General features: G+C 32.9%; 1 protein-coding gene across 1 annotated transcript; it reads right to left on the minus strand.

Annotated features, from left to right (window-relative positions):
- Window positions 1-483: 483 nt before the first annotated feature.
- On the minus strand, window positions 484-16,826 carry LOC123653725 (sodium-dependent dopamine transporter). The gene is made up of 11 exons (XM_045589713.1): window positions 16,682-16,826; window positions 5,386-5,520; window positions 4,295-4,449; window positions 3,664-3,779; window positions 3,451-3,589; window positions 3,239-3,373; window positions 3,062-3,165; window positions 2,746-2,983; window positions 1,642-1,870; window positions 1,284-1,552; window positions 484-675 (listed from the first exon to the last, which is right to left on the minus strand). Exons 1-11 carry the CDS (start codon window positions 16,824-16,826, stop codon window positions 484-486), a joined length of 1,857 nt encoding a protein of 618 aa, XP_045445669.1.
- Between the last annotated feature and the right edge of the window lie 873 nt (window positions 16,827-17,699).

Raw genomic sequence — 17,699 nt, forward strand, 5'->3', positions numbered from 1 at the left:
ACTATCTATAACAAAAAAGACAGTGAGGAGGTTTTACATAAAACCAAATGCGTGGCGCTACTAATTCATATGTCCAACTTGGAATTCGTTTTATGAATATTATTCATGTATTGAATGTAAATATTAAACACAAAATCTTAGCTTTTGTGGCAGTTTTTTAGTCATTTAATAAAATCAAAATAATAATAAAATAATATAAAGGCTACACGGCGAAGTAAAACCCCTCATTATGCCCATTTCTTGGCAATCAAAAGCTGAACCTGAATTGATTACGCAACTCTTGTCTATCAGTAGTAGTAATTTTTCAATTCTAGGTGTTGTATTCTTAAGTCACCATTGTACTAGTAATTTAGGGACGCCATGACCACACATTTTCTTGATTTCCTGCCCATTTTGAGGTTCAGCTTTTGTCTGTATAATATGGAATTAACATCGCTCGTGAAAAACGATCTACACGTAGTAGACGTCGAAGGAGAGCGTCGCTCAGACGAGCGCGGGTTGAGTGTGGAGGGCGGGGGAGGGGGTCGCGGGGTTGGTGGGCGCAGCGGGAGGGGGGGTGCTCGGAGTTGTGACGGCGGAGGAGAGCCGCACGCCGCCGCTCTCAGACACCACGACACCGTTGTGCGCCGCGATGCGCTCCGTGTCTGCGTACGGCGTGGTCAGGATGTGCAGGCGCTGGGAAATTAGAAATGTATGTACTCAGTACAACCGCTCTGATGTAATGGTGCGTGTGCCGTGTCGGCGGCACTCATGGGTTCGATTCCCGCTCGGAGTGGATATTTGTGCTTATAAAAATATTTATTTCCGGTCTGGCTGTTAGTCCTTGTGGGTCTTCTCACCGTGCCTCGAAGAGCACGTTAAGCTATCAACCCCGATTGTTATCATGTACACCTGATAGCGATCGTTACTTATAGTAGAGAACATATCTGCCAACCGACATTGGAGCAGTGTGGTGGATTAAGCTCTGATCCTTCTCCTACATCGGGAAAGAGGCCTGTGCCCAGCAGTGGGATATTACAGGCTAAAGCGTAAACTCAGTATGTTTACTGAGTCGTATTTTATCTCGCAATGTTATCTTAACTCAACTTCACATACCAAAAATATAGCCTTAAAGCATATGAACCTATAAACAGACGGACAAACAGACAAGCAGTGAAAACTTCGTAATCATTTTATAGCATTTTAAGATGTATATCTAGCCCCTAAGCATAATGATCTTAGAGGTTTTACTAAATTACAAACAGTTTTATTTATATTGGTTTAAAATTAAACAGAAATATTACCTCAAGAAAAGTTCCTTTTGTAGTAAGAATCTTGTAGATAGCCACGGTCGGTATACAGATAACGCTTGAACCAGCAATCACCCATCCAAGTGCGTTAGCCCAAAGTGGATACACGTAGGTATCATATGAAAGGGGCTCGTAGTCCATAAGTCCGTATACTGTGATGAATAAGAGGAAAGCTGGAGCGGCAAAACGCCAGCAGATACGCCAGTAGAGACCAGGTCGGAAACCGATCATATCGCGGATGTCCTCACAGAACCTTTCAGTACCTGTTAAAAAAACAATTTAAGATTGCACTTAAATATTGCTACTCTCCTAGTTAACAATTCCAAAGACGTTAACGTGTGCAATGACTTACCATAGATCCATGAAACAGCAATGGCCTCAAAGAATACAGCAACAAGCATAGAATATCCAGCAGCATATCGATCTAATAATTGGAAGAAATAGAAACCACCCTGTGTGCAAGATGCTAGGCCAACAAAGAAGTAGAGTGTGAAGAGACCGGCCACGAACAGTTCTCGGTGTCGACCGATTGGGGGAAACTCATCACTCAAAGCCGTTATTATCGCTTCGGATCCGCCGAACTGAAATAAATTCCTTATTATGCGATCGTAGAGACGTTAAGAATAAAACATATTAAAAAAAAAATTAATTGACAATTAAATAACTGTATTGTTCTTTAATTGATTTCTTGATGTGATTGATCTATAATTGTCTCAACTAAAATTAAAGTGCTTTTCAAATTCAAAACAAATTTCAGTTTCGTAAAAAATCTCCAAAAAAATCTCTTTTTAACCGACTTCCAAAAAAGGAGGAGGTTCTCAATTCAACTGTATTTTTTTTTATGTATGTTACATCAGAACTTTTGACCGGGTGGACCGATTTCGACAATTTTTTTTAATCGAAAGGTGGTATGTTTCAATTGGTCCCATTTAAATTTATTTGAGATCTAACAACTACTTTTCGAGTTATATGTAATAATGCGTTTTTACTTGACGCTTTTTTCGCCGACTTACGTTGTATTATACCGCATAACTTTCTACTGGATGTACCGATTTTGATATTTATTTTCTTGTTGGAAAGGAGATATCCTAGTTTGATAATATGATAAGGAAACCAGGATCTGATGATGGGATCTTAGAGAAATCGAGGGAAACTCTCGAAAATCCGCAATAACTTTTTACTGGGTGTACCGATTTTGATAATTTTTAATTTTATCGAAAGCAGATGTTTATCATGTGGTCACATTAAAATTTTATCGAGATTTGATAACTACTTTTTGATTAATCTTTGATAACGCGTAGTTACTTGACAATTTTTTCGTCGATCTACGTTGTATTACTCGTCGATGTAATTAAAGTCGGTTTTTTTTCGTTTGCGAGCAAACACAATTATTTGTTATTAAACCTTAATATGAAAACCTTGATTAGGTATATAAAGACTATATTAAGATACTCACAGAGCTATCCAATCCCAGAGTTAGCAACATCATAAAGAATATTAGAGCCCAGAACGTAGACCCAGGCATAGTCGCTATTGCAGCGGGATACACCACAAATACAAGACCTGGTCCCTCTGTAGCTACATCTTTAACGTCTTTTCCAGACGCGTAGGCCATGTAGCCTAACACACTGAAGATGACGAATCCAGCAATAAAAGAGGTGCAAGAGTTGATCACACTAGTTAAGATAGCGTCTCTGTAAAATTTTAGACACGAAAAATTGACATTAATACTCCAATTATGATACAAATTAAATAATTAAATGAATACGTACTTATACACGTTGTTATGGTATTTGTTGTAAGAAGCATAAGCCAATAGAACGCCAAATCCTGGACCCAAAGAGAAAAATACTTGTGTAGCTGCGTCAACCCATACCTACGAAAAATAAAAAAATGATTTCAATGACATGTCAGAAATTACTACTAAACAGAGGTCAAACGATACTCACCTGTGGCTGTGTAATAGCTTCAAAATTAGGGCTCAAATAGTATGCAATACCAGTAGCTGAGCCAGGTAAAGTAATGCCACGCACTAAAAGTATTAGAAGTACAGCGTAAGGAAATAAAGCTGTGAACCATACCACCTAAAATTATATTATACTTTTGTTAATATTGGAAACACTATAAATGTTTATATTATCAAGAAATATCAAATTTGTACTTTGCCCGAAGTGCTGATGCCTTTCCATAACGAAAAATAACAAATAATATAAACCGCCAGGAGACAAAGAGCCATGTCCCACTTGATGGGACCCAAGTCGTGTAATCCTTCACTTCTATGGAGTTCTAATATAGCTCGGCTGGAAAATAAATTTAATTTAAAAATAGAATCAAACGATACGCAATAAATGATTAGTGATAGTGTGTAACTTACTTAAAATATTCTGAAGCAGCTGAAGTGAATGGTGTCGTTTGTGGAATGTTTGGCACTGAAGAGTTGTGATGACGTGTAGATTTGTTTGCGTTTATTGACTCCCAATTAGCTTCGAACTACAAAAATATGTTGGTTTCATATAAATGTTTTACATTGAAATATTAAACCATTTTTTTTTCGTTTGATGTAATTTTTTAATCAACGTTATGCAGTGGCTTAGAGCGCCGGAGTGGCCATGGCCCCAGGCGGCACACAATAATGGTGGCAAAGTGACCACTATTTTTTTTAATTAACAAAGAATTTCCATATCGCGTCCGCAATGCAACACACATAAAATATAGTAAAATTGAAAACCCTCTCCTTCATTGAAGTCGGTTAATGAATATAACGAAAATTGTGCGTGCTTGAATGAGTGTGTTAAATTCATTTCGTAAAATTTAATTAAATGAATTGGTAAGGGCGACAAATTTTCGGTGGGCCCCGGGAGCTAAAATCATACTAAGCCACTGATGTTATGACTTAATTTTTAATGTAAGCTAAACAAATCGTTTTAAAATAAATAAGGAACTTTTGCAATGAAAAAATGTTTTCAATGTGTATGTCTGAATGTATAAATTTTATTTTCTCTCACCGGCTGACATGCAGGCGTGTTCCACTCATTGTTGCAGTTCGTCCATGGTAACATAGTTGTGAATGATGCAAAGAAAAATCGAAGTGCCCAAGCGATTATGACATTGTAATAAAAGTCAACATAAAATGCTATCAGGACCACCGCGTATCCGATACCTTATAAAAGAATAAATAAATCATTAATTCATAGAAACATGTTTTTAACAGAACCTTGCTACAAATATATTTGAATAAGAATTTACTCAAAAATAATAAAGCAATTTGAAATAATAGATTTCTTAAAGCGACAATTCCGAACCCTTTATAGTTAAAATGTTTCAAGAAAGCTTCTAGTTCCAGTCCATTACCAATTTTTATTCTTCAAAAACCATATCGGAGCCACTCAGCCGGGACGTGACAAGTGAAATGAAATCACCGGCCATAAGCCGACCTCGCAAATCTGCAGTCTTTTGAAAGCGTATGGAGCACTTAAGGGGAGCCGAGAAATGGTGTCAATTATGGGTGTTAAGTGCAAGACTCGGGAGGACCGCCGCGGCGAAGATATGATCTTTATTTTATTTCAAGAACAATAGCACAAGTATTTGATGTAAAAATTATAAAGAAATTAAATTAATAACGTTACAATGAACTCTTTTAATATTTTACAAACTTTTAAAGCCTTTTTTCAATTCTTAGCTAACTTGATAACGAATAAAAATTTCGTGAATTTTTATTTTATAAATTCTTTATAAGTTTCAGTTACGTCCTATAAATCAAGATTGCAAAGACATTGAGCGCACATAAAGCTAGAAAGTAGTACAAGACGAAATGAATTGCCCATAAATTCAGTAATGTCTTATATTTCAAATGAAAGAATTTTACATTCCAAACCACAGTAGAAGTTACTGTAGTCGATAATTTAGCAACTGTATAGACATACTTAGTTTCTTAAATTTAAGAAACTACATTAAAACCGTAATTAGTTTTGACAATTGATGTTATTTTTCGCCTAATTTAAAAAGGAAAAATGTTGCCTACAATGAGGGACTGAAATAAGAAATTAAATAGAGGTAGAGGAAAGGATAACTTAAATGGCAGTAAATTCAAACATACCTTTAAACAATGGTACAAGCCTGCCCCAGCAAGTGATTGCTCCCTTACGATGAAACTGCCCCAAAGCTAACTCCATGTAGAAAAGCGGAATTCCACCCACCACCAGCATGATGCAGTACGGCACCAAGAACGCCCCTTTCATAACGAGTTAAAAGATTAGTTTCGTAAACCCTTAAATTTTAAAATTTGTTGCTTGCAACTCGGTGTAAGTATATCAGTTAACAAAAAATATAGATTTCTAAAATAGTATTTTTTTTAAGTTTTATTTTTGCAAAGTTATATTACTTAAACTATCCCAATTAAAATCCGAACTTGATGTACTGGAACCACTGAGGTTTTGATATGCTTTAAGTACCTACGGTGTTTTTTGTTGTACTGTTTACAACTTGGCTCTAGCGAATTTAACGAAATTTGTAAACAGACATCATAATATTTTCAATATTTATTTAACGCTAGTTACAAAAAGTACGTAACATAATAAGTACATACTAATAACATTATAAAGAATATTAATTCAACACTGTAATCGTCTTAACTTAAAAAATCACCCTATGTATTTTAAAAGGAGCAATCTCAGATCATAGATCGCAATTCTCAAGGCAATAATTTCATATCGGCCCACTCTGGGGACGGAGGGTGAGCGCAGCAAATTGTGCGGTAATTGGCCTTTTAAGTCTCGCATTTACTTAGAACAAGCTTTTATGAAACTCCAGACATTACTGTATATAAGTGTCAATCTCAACCTATTGTTAGGCTTCTAGATTACGAAAAATATTTTTTTTTGTGTGTAAAATTCAATAGTTTATGAGAATTACTATTTATTTAAGTCGAATTTATTTGTAAATAGTCGTAAAAAAACTATCTACTAGCTTGACAAACTATAGCCCGAAAGTCGTATTTGTACGAATAATATTAGGTAACTTATTCTGAACAATTTGATCATACCTACATAATATATTAGGTTCATAGATAAAATTTGAGATTTTTAAGTATTTTGATCATAACCTAATGGTCATTTAAATAATTATATAGGAAGATCGTAATAGTTTAACCGTTATATATGTATTTGAAAAGATTAAGCTCTTAAATTTATGCTTTTTATCAGATTTTATAGTCTTCAAAAAGTTTTTCAAATGCTTGGTAACTGTATAACTTGTCTAACTTTCAATATTAATTTACTTAATTTAATTGAGAGAATAATGGTCCTAAAAACATAAAGTAATTTTAAGGAGGAATCCACACATTACATCATTTTAATTAGCAACGATAATCATATTTTCATCTACAAAGTAAGTGGTTATGTTCTCTATTACCTATTTAGGTATTTAAGTTATTGTTGAAACGACTAAACGGCACAAATATTCGTCACTAATTCCAAATTACATCTTTGTGCCGTTTGCAGTCGAAACACTTGGACCTTGGAGTAGCAGTGCAAAAAATTTTTTAAATGAAATAACACCTCGCCTTATTGCCTCCACTGGTGACAAGAGGGCTGGTGCATTTTTTGCCCAGAGAATCGGCATAGCGATTCAACGGGGAAATGCTGCCAGCATTCTTGGCACAATTCCACGCGGACATGATTTATACCAAAACTATCTGTAAATATTTAGTTCTTAAGTTGTGAATTGTAAATATGTATAATATTTTGTATATTAATAAAATTTCGATCTATACATTTAAAAAAAAAAAAAAAAATTATTGTTTACTAAAGTTTAATTGAAACTTCACCTACTTGATTTGAATTAAAATAGTTTTTATTTGCAGATATACGTAAAATAATAGTAAGACGCATAAAAATAAAGTAATAAATTATTACCTGCTTTATTATGAAGTTTGTTATTGACTATAGAATTGTCGAAATATTCGTCGCATACGTAATCTTTGGAAAGTAAAAACGAAAAAATAATTTTTATTATTGTATTCTATTAATAATGATAACTTGATGATGTGAAACGTATTATTAGGTAAATATTATTTGCCTTTGCCAGAAGTCGTTCTTTCGCTAAAAAGAAGAAGTCGATACATTACGTCGGTAAATATTAAAACCTAAGCTGCAAGTACCCGACCCGTGCTGGCGTGAATTATTTAGACATAAATTAATTGGCATCACATTAATTGCAATCAATATCAAGCCAATATGTAATTGTAGAGTACAACAAATGAACTGCGTATGATTGAGGCGAGCTCCGGTGCAGGTACAAAAGAGAATGCTCCAATAATAATTTAGTAAACTTGCACAAGCCTAAGGAAGTGTGTCATTATAATTTCAAGCTAAGTAGCTAATAATAGTAACGCTGAACACAGGAATGAGTAATACTTGAATGAGACAATTGTTAAATAGCCATCTTCCGTTAAAGAATCAAGACATTCTGTGTGCGATCCTATCAATAATTTACCCAAGATCCGTACTTCATGTTAAATCTCGAGATTTAATGCAGAATTGTTAGTTTAATTTTTGCTTATTTCAACATTTCAAAAATTTTCGAACTGGTTATTAATGTGTAAAAACAATTGAATGAGATTTATAATTAGTGATATTTATTATTAGGTTATACGTAAAGATATTTTTTAAAATAAAACCGTAGAATCATAAAATAAAACTCAGTCAATCAAAATAATTCCATTTGCAATAGCTTCAATTCAAAGTTAGTAGTACTTAAATAAATACACATAATACAATACAAAATTATACATCGACTTCTAAATATAAGAGATAAGACGTCGTAAATAGAATGACACAATTTCACGTTATCGTTCATTTCGATTCAATACCAAGGGGTGGAAAAGAGACGAGATTTATTTTATTGCCGGAAGCAACAGGTCCGTGGATGAAAGCATCTTAAGTTTCTAAGTCGGCCAAAGTGAGATCGCGAAGTTTCCTCGCCGCTTAACTTGGATAATGGGATTTTGATAGTGCTGCCATCTTACGAGAGATTTATGCGCTGTATAAGAAAGTTATTGTGTTCTTATTTTTTCTTTTTACGTTAAGATTTTTACTTCCTTTTTGTAATCGTAAAATAGATTAACTAGAATTCAAATTTGCTTAGATTATCAATTGTTTTTTGTCATTGTCTAACGCCCAGTTTTAATATTTTATTACTACAGTCCAAGCTCTATACAAATTGTTTATAAAATCTATCGCTAGTGAGCAAAATCTGAAATAGACAGATTACACGACTGTTAATCGCATTGACTTTATTTTGCTTTTCCTAAATTTTACATTTTTAGTTTACCTCTTCTTAAAAACTTCTTTATCACTTCATCATCACTTCAACAACTGCTGCTTCGTCCACTGCTGGACATAGGCCTCCTCAAATTCGCACCAAAAATGGCGTGAATTCATATTCACCCCATTGTCACCACTTCTTTGAATAAACTTATTAGAAATTTTCCACATAATTATGTGAAAAAGTATTGTACAAAATTTAAACTTTTTAATTATTTATTGCTGACACAACCATGACATCGTTTTGATAGTAGAAATCAACTACCCCGACCCATGTAGATGGAGTCGTTATATCAGATATTTGTCTATTTACCTATTATCATATATACGCTAAAATGTTAAGATGTTTGCCTCCCTTTTTAGAAAAAGCCTTATATAGATAATTGCTTGCTCTGCCGGAGGCAACAATGAAAAAAATTGTTATTGCTTTTTTTGTAAATTAATTAATTATAATATATGAGCTTTAATTTTATAACCATGTCAACATGATTGACCGTCGGTATTTTTTTTTGTTCAATTTCAAATAAACTCACGTATAAATACTTTTTTATAATTTTGTAAAGTGATAATTATTATACTTATTTAATACGAATTATTCGCACGGGTATAGCTAATACTTTCATAAATCCGCAGCAAAGCAGATAAAGATTACACAAAAATTGATTTAAAATAAAGCACTTGAAATTGTAAAAATTCAAGTTAAATTTCCGCTTAAGTCGGTCTGGACTTGGATAAGAGGATAATGAAATATCTCCAGCTATTTCCCGAGGGTCGCGAATGATTGGGTATTACAAGATCTATCGAACTGTTTCAGTTATTAAATCAATCTGAAGGAAACGTGTTTAATATGGACCGGTTGAGTCGACTCCTTGTGATAGTAAATAAGATAATGTGACAGTTACGAAATTATATATAAAAGAAACCGTTTGGATAATATATAAGTATCAAAAACATCTGATTTACGTATTAAATCCTGTAGGGTATATTAAAATTTAAGTCGGAATCAGATAACTGTTAAATACGAAATTTAAAAGTTCTTATAACATTATTTAAATCGAAAATTCAGAATAAAAACGTATTAAATCGAAATTCAGAATAAAAACATATTAAATCAAATGATAAAGAAAGTTTCAGCGATTACATCTCAACTTTGTGGTTTGAAAACTTTGATTGTGATTATGAAAATGTCGCATGCCTTTAATTTAGAATTACCTACATATAAAAAAGAGACCCCGCTCCTGTAATGCGTATGCCGTGTGCACTCAAACACCAGCGATTCCGCGTTCGATTCCCGCTCGGGTTGGATATTTGTGTTCGTGAAAATGTTTCTTTCCGGCCTAGGTGTCTATAATTGTGGGTTTCCCCTCGTTCGTCGGAGAGGAGGTTTAAGCTATCAGCCTGGTTGTTATCATAGACATCTGATAGCAATAATTTCTCATAGTAGGGAATAAGTATATCCGCCAACCGGCAGTGTAGTAGCATGGTCGATTAAGCTAAATGACTAGTAGTTTGTAGTTAGCAAATAAGTGTAAATATAATAAAAATAATTACTATGTAAAAATATAAAAAAGCAATATGTAGAATAGTCTTGATCAGTGGACTCGCGTCGACTTTTAGAAATTTTAAGACTAGTTATTAAGGCTTCTAGGATTCTAAGGTTGCGGTGAAGTACCGATGCATGTTAAAAAAAGAAAAAAATAATAATAATTGGAATAACAAAAGCACGGGCATAATAAGCCTGTGGATATATGACTTAATTAAAAAAAGTGACTAGTAGTTGGATGTTTTACAGGCTGAATAAATAAACAAAAAAATAATTTTATTTATGTTTTATAAGTTATTAAATTTCTGCAGAAAGATACTTGTTGACAAGACGTTTTACTAAATTAAATTGAAATTGGTAATGCACTTTTATATTTTAACTCTTAAGTAAAACAAAAGAACAACGGCGACATACTAAAAAAAATTATTTCATAATTAATAGCGTTACTATATAAAGACCAGATATCAATATCAAAATAATGCAGTATAAGATTGATTGACTAAAACATATTATCAAGGAAAACAATTATGAAGCAAAATCCAACACGTATTTAGTAAATAAAACCTAATCAATTGTACCTTCCATTACGTAGTACGCAATACGTACTCAAAACGTCAGTGTGACCGAGCCGTGACGGGAAGGGTCGCATGATGAAGTGCCCAATCAATTAGTGGATGAAAATTTCAAAACAGATTACGCAACATCATAATTACGAATCATAGTTGCGATAGAATATGGCTTCTTTTCACTATAGCTTAGGCACATTACAAGATAATAGATTTTCAAATTTTTCTTAGATAAAATAGATAAACGGTCAATAATTAAATACGTTTTTATATCTTTAATAAGTAAATATTCAATCCTTTTGAGTGAAGGTTATACCTGTATTCTTAGATGACTTCAGACTGTCCTTTAAACTACAGACATTTCTTCAGAATTAAAATAACTAAGTGTGAATCGGACTTGCGCACCGAGGGTTTCGTACAGAAATTATTAAAAATATTTTTATAATATGATGTAACTAAAAATTTATGATTTCGCAATTTTTTCTTTATCTGTGCTATAAATTATTTACAAGATATAATTATAACATTTATTTTTGAGTTTGATTTTGAATAGATAAAAGCAAAATACTTGTTATCTAGTTCAATTAAAAACACTATTATTACATAATTTTAGTTGCTCTCGACTATTTGACGCTCAGAGCTAGTTTATAACTAGTCAAAATTCAATTAAGGCCCGCACTACCGACGCGTCTAAGCGTCACTAAATAAATTTCCGGCGGTGACCCTTTGACGGGACTTCACAAGATAACATTGGTATAGAATTGATGTTTAATTAGATCTGTAGACTCTAGATGACCCCCTCCATTACCTTATTACCTCCCATTATTACGTTACTAATTTTCCTGCACATCGAGTCGGTAACGAAGTTTCAGCAAGCGTCGCGTAAAGGGCGCCTTCTGATTGTCAATTACTGGCTCTTGGACACCCAAAGAGTCGGTACAAAGAGAAAAGGATGTAATTAGTGATGCAGAACTTTGCTTCACTTGTGGTGGTTTCGTAACTGTTAATTTTTTTACTGCCAAGGTATTTAGGGGTCGTGTTTTGTTCAAATGATTACTTTATTTTCATAAACACACCTAGTAATTTTTCAAAGTAATAGTAAGTTTAGTAAAAAAAAAATCTTTAAAAGAGTGTATTACAAGACCTATAGATTTTGTTTAAATAGGTGCATAATAAACAAAAGCTGTAATACTAAAATAATCTATAAGCAACTATATATTTAGTATATTTTAACTTACCTACTATAAATATAGTAAATAAATGTATGAGAGTATGATCTTGCGAATTTAAAAATGTGTATTACAATTTTATTATTTTAAATATGTTTTTTTATTTCTTGATTTACAATATATCAATGTGTAATATTCATTTACAAATAATTTCTTATAAAACAGGTCAATAACAAGTTTAAGGTTGAACGTAATTAATATCCAAAACATTTTTAAGCTTTGAATAATGACACGTTGCTTAATTAATATTACCAGATTAATTTTCAAATAAATTAACAATAATATATCTTTCTATCTATAAACATAAAATCGACGAAAAAAATCGACATAGTTCCGTTGTTTGTTGTCAAAGACAATGATCAAAGTTAGGAAGGCAATTTATTTATTTCCGGACAGACTACTTGTGGACAAGACAGAGACCTCTAGATCTCTTCTTACTGGAATACTCATTTCCGTCTGCGTATGAAAACGACTTTCGCTTTCAAATATTAATATAAGTATAAATATCTAAAGTGTACGGTGTAGGCAGAGTTTAAGAAATAAAGTTACGATGAAGTAATTAAAGTTCGAGAAATTGTTAGGTCAAGCGTAAATGACATTACAACAATGACATACGACGTAAATTTAGGGTATACGCGAAGTTCTATTGTCTTAAAATCAAGTCATTTATATTATTCTTTTCAAGTAGAAATTATACATTTATTGAGCCGTGTAAGGTGAAATAGATAAAAATAATAATCATGATATACCTTTTTAAAATCCTTGTATTGTGCCCTTCAATTTGATACCCATATTGTAGTATTCGAGAAAAAATTTTTTTTCATTAACTACAATGGCTTCGCGCAGCCGCCATGTTTGATTTTTTTTTAATGTCACCTATCTAAGAACACTTGGGCAGCTAAGACGAACCTAACGATACCTCAATTATGTAAATCCGTTCAGTGGTTCTGGAAATATGAAGTAGTAAAGAATATTACATACAAACATACATACATACATACAAGATACGCGCGAAAAACATAACCCTTCCTTGGCAGTCGGGTAATAAACAATTAGCTACAAGTAAATATTGTGCAAATAATGTCCGCGCAGAATGGGGCTAAACTGAGATGTTGACATCATTATTTTATTGAATCATGGACTATACAGTGACTTTATAGTCTATGATATAATTTGATTATGATAGTGAGATACTCGTAAATATAATTTGATGCTCTAAATTCAAAATTGCAAAACAGTTTCAAATTGTAAATTATAATATTAGACCAGTTGTGTTGTAGGAAACAAATAAAATGATATCGTCACTTCGTAATTCGCGTTCTACATAGAAGAAACGTCTGTTTTTTTCCTGTTTCTCTCATCAGCCAAAATTTAAAATATTTATTGATTCGTTGAATCGGCCCGTAACACTTCACTGCTGGGCATATATTTCTTTCTCTATATAAGTAAAGGGTTAAGAAAGAGCAAGGGAGATATGGTTAAAATATTAAAATGTATCATTTTAAAAAATAAAATATTTATCAAACTCTTACACCTACAACCTTGCACCTCGTGTTTAGCTTAATTTGATACCTCCATAGTTACCCAATAACCGATACGATATTTGAAAGATAAATTTCGTAGCAACATTTCAAACGAATAATTGAACTTCAGACGGTGCTAAGCACCATTTGCTAAGGTACGAAGCCACAGAGTGTCCTTATCACAGTTAGGCTTCAATAGTACTCCACCAGATGTGGAGCAATTACACCACGAGAATACGAGCCTATGTCTGTTAGTACTACGTGTATTTGAAGACGGCATATTTGAGAACGGTCTGGTATATTACTAACAGTAGTTGACTATTGAGCTATCAAACATCAGGTCAAACTCATCAACATTGACAACTATTTGTATGTATCACACAGCTAATGTTCATAAAACTCTTTGTTGTATGGCTTTCATCAGTTTCATTAGACACTATTAGTTTTTCGAATATTAATTGGAATGAAGAAGACACAATGTATTTGGTACGATTATAATCACGGAATATAGCCACCTCCTCTCTTCCCGTGGGTATCGTAAGAGGCGACTAAGGGATAACACAATTCCACTACCATCTTGAAACTTAAAAAACCGACCGATGGCGAATAATTATCCAACTGCTGGCTTATAAATTCACAGGTGACTATGGACAAAACACATGAGTTCACGCCATTTTTGGCTCGAACTTGGGGAGGAACTATGTCTAGCACTGGACTGCGGTAGGCTGAAATGATGATGATGATAATCACGGAACAAGAAAAACTATTTTTTTTTTCTATTTCGTGGTCCATAGATTAAATAATATATGATACGAATCCTATCGCATTCTGGGTATTTTTATATGTGCTACATCTTTTCCGTGCTGGAATTATATTTTTATTATACTTTTTTATTATTGTACTTGTGTGTTTATTTATCTAAAATTTGCTAATTACACAATAAGTAAAACCAAATCAAAAAATATAAGTATTCTAATGAAAATAACTTCAAACATTTCTAGGTATTTAAGCGTCTCGATACATAGTGGAACGCTTAATTTGATAGAATAAATTAATAATTGTGTTTGCTCGCAAACGAAAAAAAAACCGACTTCAATTACATCGACGAGTAATACAACGTAGATCGACGACAAAATAGTCAAGTAACTACGCGTTATCAAAGATTACTCAAAAAGTAGTTATCAGATCTCAATAAAATTTATATGTGACCACATGACAAACATCAGCTTTCGATTAAATTAAAAATTATTAAAATCGGTACACCCAGTAAAAAGTTATAGCGGATTTTCAAGAGTTTCCCTCGATTTCTCTGGGATCCCATTATCAGATCCTGGTTTCCTTATCATGGTATCAAACTACAGATATCCCCTTTCCAACAAAAAAAGAATTATCAAAATCGGTACATCCAGTAGAAAGTTATTGCGGATTTTCGAGAGTTTCCCTCGATTTCTCTGGGATCCCATCATCAGATCCTAGTTTCGTTATCACGGTACCAAACTAGGGATATCCCCTTTCCAACAAAAAAAGAATTATCAAAATCGGTACATCCAGTAGAAAGTTATGCGGTATAATACAACGTAGGTCGACGAAAAAAGCGTCAAGTAAAAACGCATTATTAGATATAACTCGAAAAGTAGTTGTTAGATCTCAAATAAATTTAAATGGGACCAATTGGCACACAAAACCTTTCGATTAAAACAAAATTTGTCGAAATCGGTCCACACGGGCAAAAGTTCTGATGTAACATACATAAAAAAAAAAAAAAAAAAAATACAGTCGAATTGAGAACCTCCTCCTTTTTTGGAAGTCGGTTAAAAAATACATACAATATAATGGTAGTAAGGATATCACATAACATACATAACAAGGTTTAATCAAAAATACACATAGCTACAGAGTAATACCAGAAACATTTAAAAAAATTATGTGGTGTCATGGGACACCAGGTAGGACGAAATTCCCTCGGATAGTATAGAAGCAACACAATTTGAAAAAAAAATGTTGAATTTTATATATGTATATTTTCAAGTTCTTGATTTTGTTTTTAATTTTGTTGATTGGTTTTTAATTAAGTACATAAAAGTATTTTGGAAATTTATTATTTTAGAAAATAACAAATACCGTAAAATAAAATAAATCAAACAAAATAATAATAATAATAATAATTCAAACTATTAAGTGAAATAAAAAAAAAACATATGTCTATTTATTTTTGTCGATAGTATAAAATTACATAAATAATTTAAAAAAAAAAAGTTTCCTAGTAATATTTTAGTTTTACAAACGTCATATTATATATACAGTCATGCGACTATTATTACGTCCTTTCCGTTATATATTTTTCTTACGGTTTTAGTATCACATTTTTTTCAGTTCGGTCGCCCTGCCAAATGTTAAGCCTGCCGTAAGGAACTTCGTTCCATAAAACTTAAAAGAACACACACACACACACACACACGCACATACAGACATTTATGTTATTACTTATCTGTGAAATGAAAATATTGACTTGACCAAATTCGAGAAATTCGAGAAACTACACAAATGTAGATAACCAGAAATGTACAGTTCACAATTAATACAGAATATTTAAATAACAGAATTTCACATTATATTTTAGCCAGGTAGAAAAGTGAATACGTCTTTCAAGTCGAAAACAGACCGACAATTAGCGCGGTTAGAGGTTGCAAGAGGTAGTAAGAGGTGGCAAGAGGAGGTAAGAGGCACTTAGCATTCATGCCGGCGTTTCATCACCTCGCCGCAGCGCACCTCTTACACACTGATTCAGTCGGGATAACGTAATAATGCCGGGGATAAGTGAATAGTCCTAAGGATCTGTTACATTTTCTAAATAAGAATTGTAGTAGATCAATACTTAAATTTATAGCGTTAAAAAGTAAGTGTCCTGTAAAGACTGTCTGTGTATTTTAAAATCGATAATTGTTTAGAAAAAATAGAGTAGCATTTTATTTGTTATCATCATCAGTAAATTGTTAATGTAGCCAATATTTTTTATAACTATTTCTATTTTTGACGTTAGGTGTTTACCTATATTACATCTTTATGCATAAAATACAAGTAATTAGTCCATTTCGTGAAACTAAGTTGTATAGAATCTAGACAGGTGTAGACCAAGTTAGAACTCATCTTTACTTTTCGTCAGAATAAGGCGTCCTACGAAAATAAATATTACTATTTATTGAACCTACCTCCACCATTCTTGTAGCACAGGTAGGGGAAACGCCACACGTTGGCGAGATCAACCGCAAAGCCGATGACTGACAGCAGAAAATCCACCTTCTTGCCCCATGTCTCGCGCTCGCCGACGCCCGGCGTCGGAGTCTTCAGTGACATCCTAGTACCAGCCGGATTGCCGCCACAGACTGTATAAAACAAAAAACTGATTTTTATTCAAACTCAATACAAGATGAAAAATTGTAAATCTATTTTTAAAGAAAAGTTTTTGTAAAGCAATTTTAAATACTTTTGATGTGTTCAAAGTTTTTATTATCAGCAATTTTATTTATTTATTTTTTTATGTAAATGTATCGATTTTCTTCGATTTTTTTTCATACATCGTTTTACTGACAATACCGATCACTACAAAAAGAATTATCCAATGTGGAGCAGCCGTTCGAAAGGTTTGCGTGCATGTACATTTCGTCCATTCATCTTTATTTATGTGGACAATAATATAAAATGATATCATAAAAAAATCGTATTTATCTGGGCAATTTGTATATTTATTATTAAATACCTTTGCTCGCGACTTCGTCCGCGTGACATTGTGACTTTACATGTTCAACGTGATTCTTTAAATTGGCATAACTTTTTTATTTATGAACCGATTGACATGAAACAAATATTAAATGCTTAAACTTGCCACAATATATGAGTAAAACCACATCTAAATCGGATAAGCCGTTTCTGAGATTAGCGTGCACAAACGCACAGACAAACAGGCAAAATTCTGACAATCATTGTTCTGGGTGTTATTTGAGTTAATAAACGTCCCAATAATATTTTTTCTCATATATCTTAGATGTACAGACAGCTATCCGTTACATTTTTATTATATATAGTGTATATAGTATCCACCAACCTTTTAAATGAAGAAAGACCAAAATCCATTTTAAAGTACCTACATCAAAACTGACGACAGGATCTATAAATATCGTAAATATCAGGACAAGGAACTCTTGACCTATGATTTTTAATTAATAAGGC

Source organism: Melitaea cinxia, chromosome 5 (assembly GCF_905220565.1).
Source record: "Melitaea cinxia chromosome 5, ilMelCinx1.1, whole genome shotgun sequence".
Classification (NCBI taxonomy): domain Eukaryota; kingdom Metazoa; phylum Arthropoda; class Insecta; order Lepidoptera; family Nymphalidae; genus Melitaea; species Melitaea cinxia.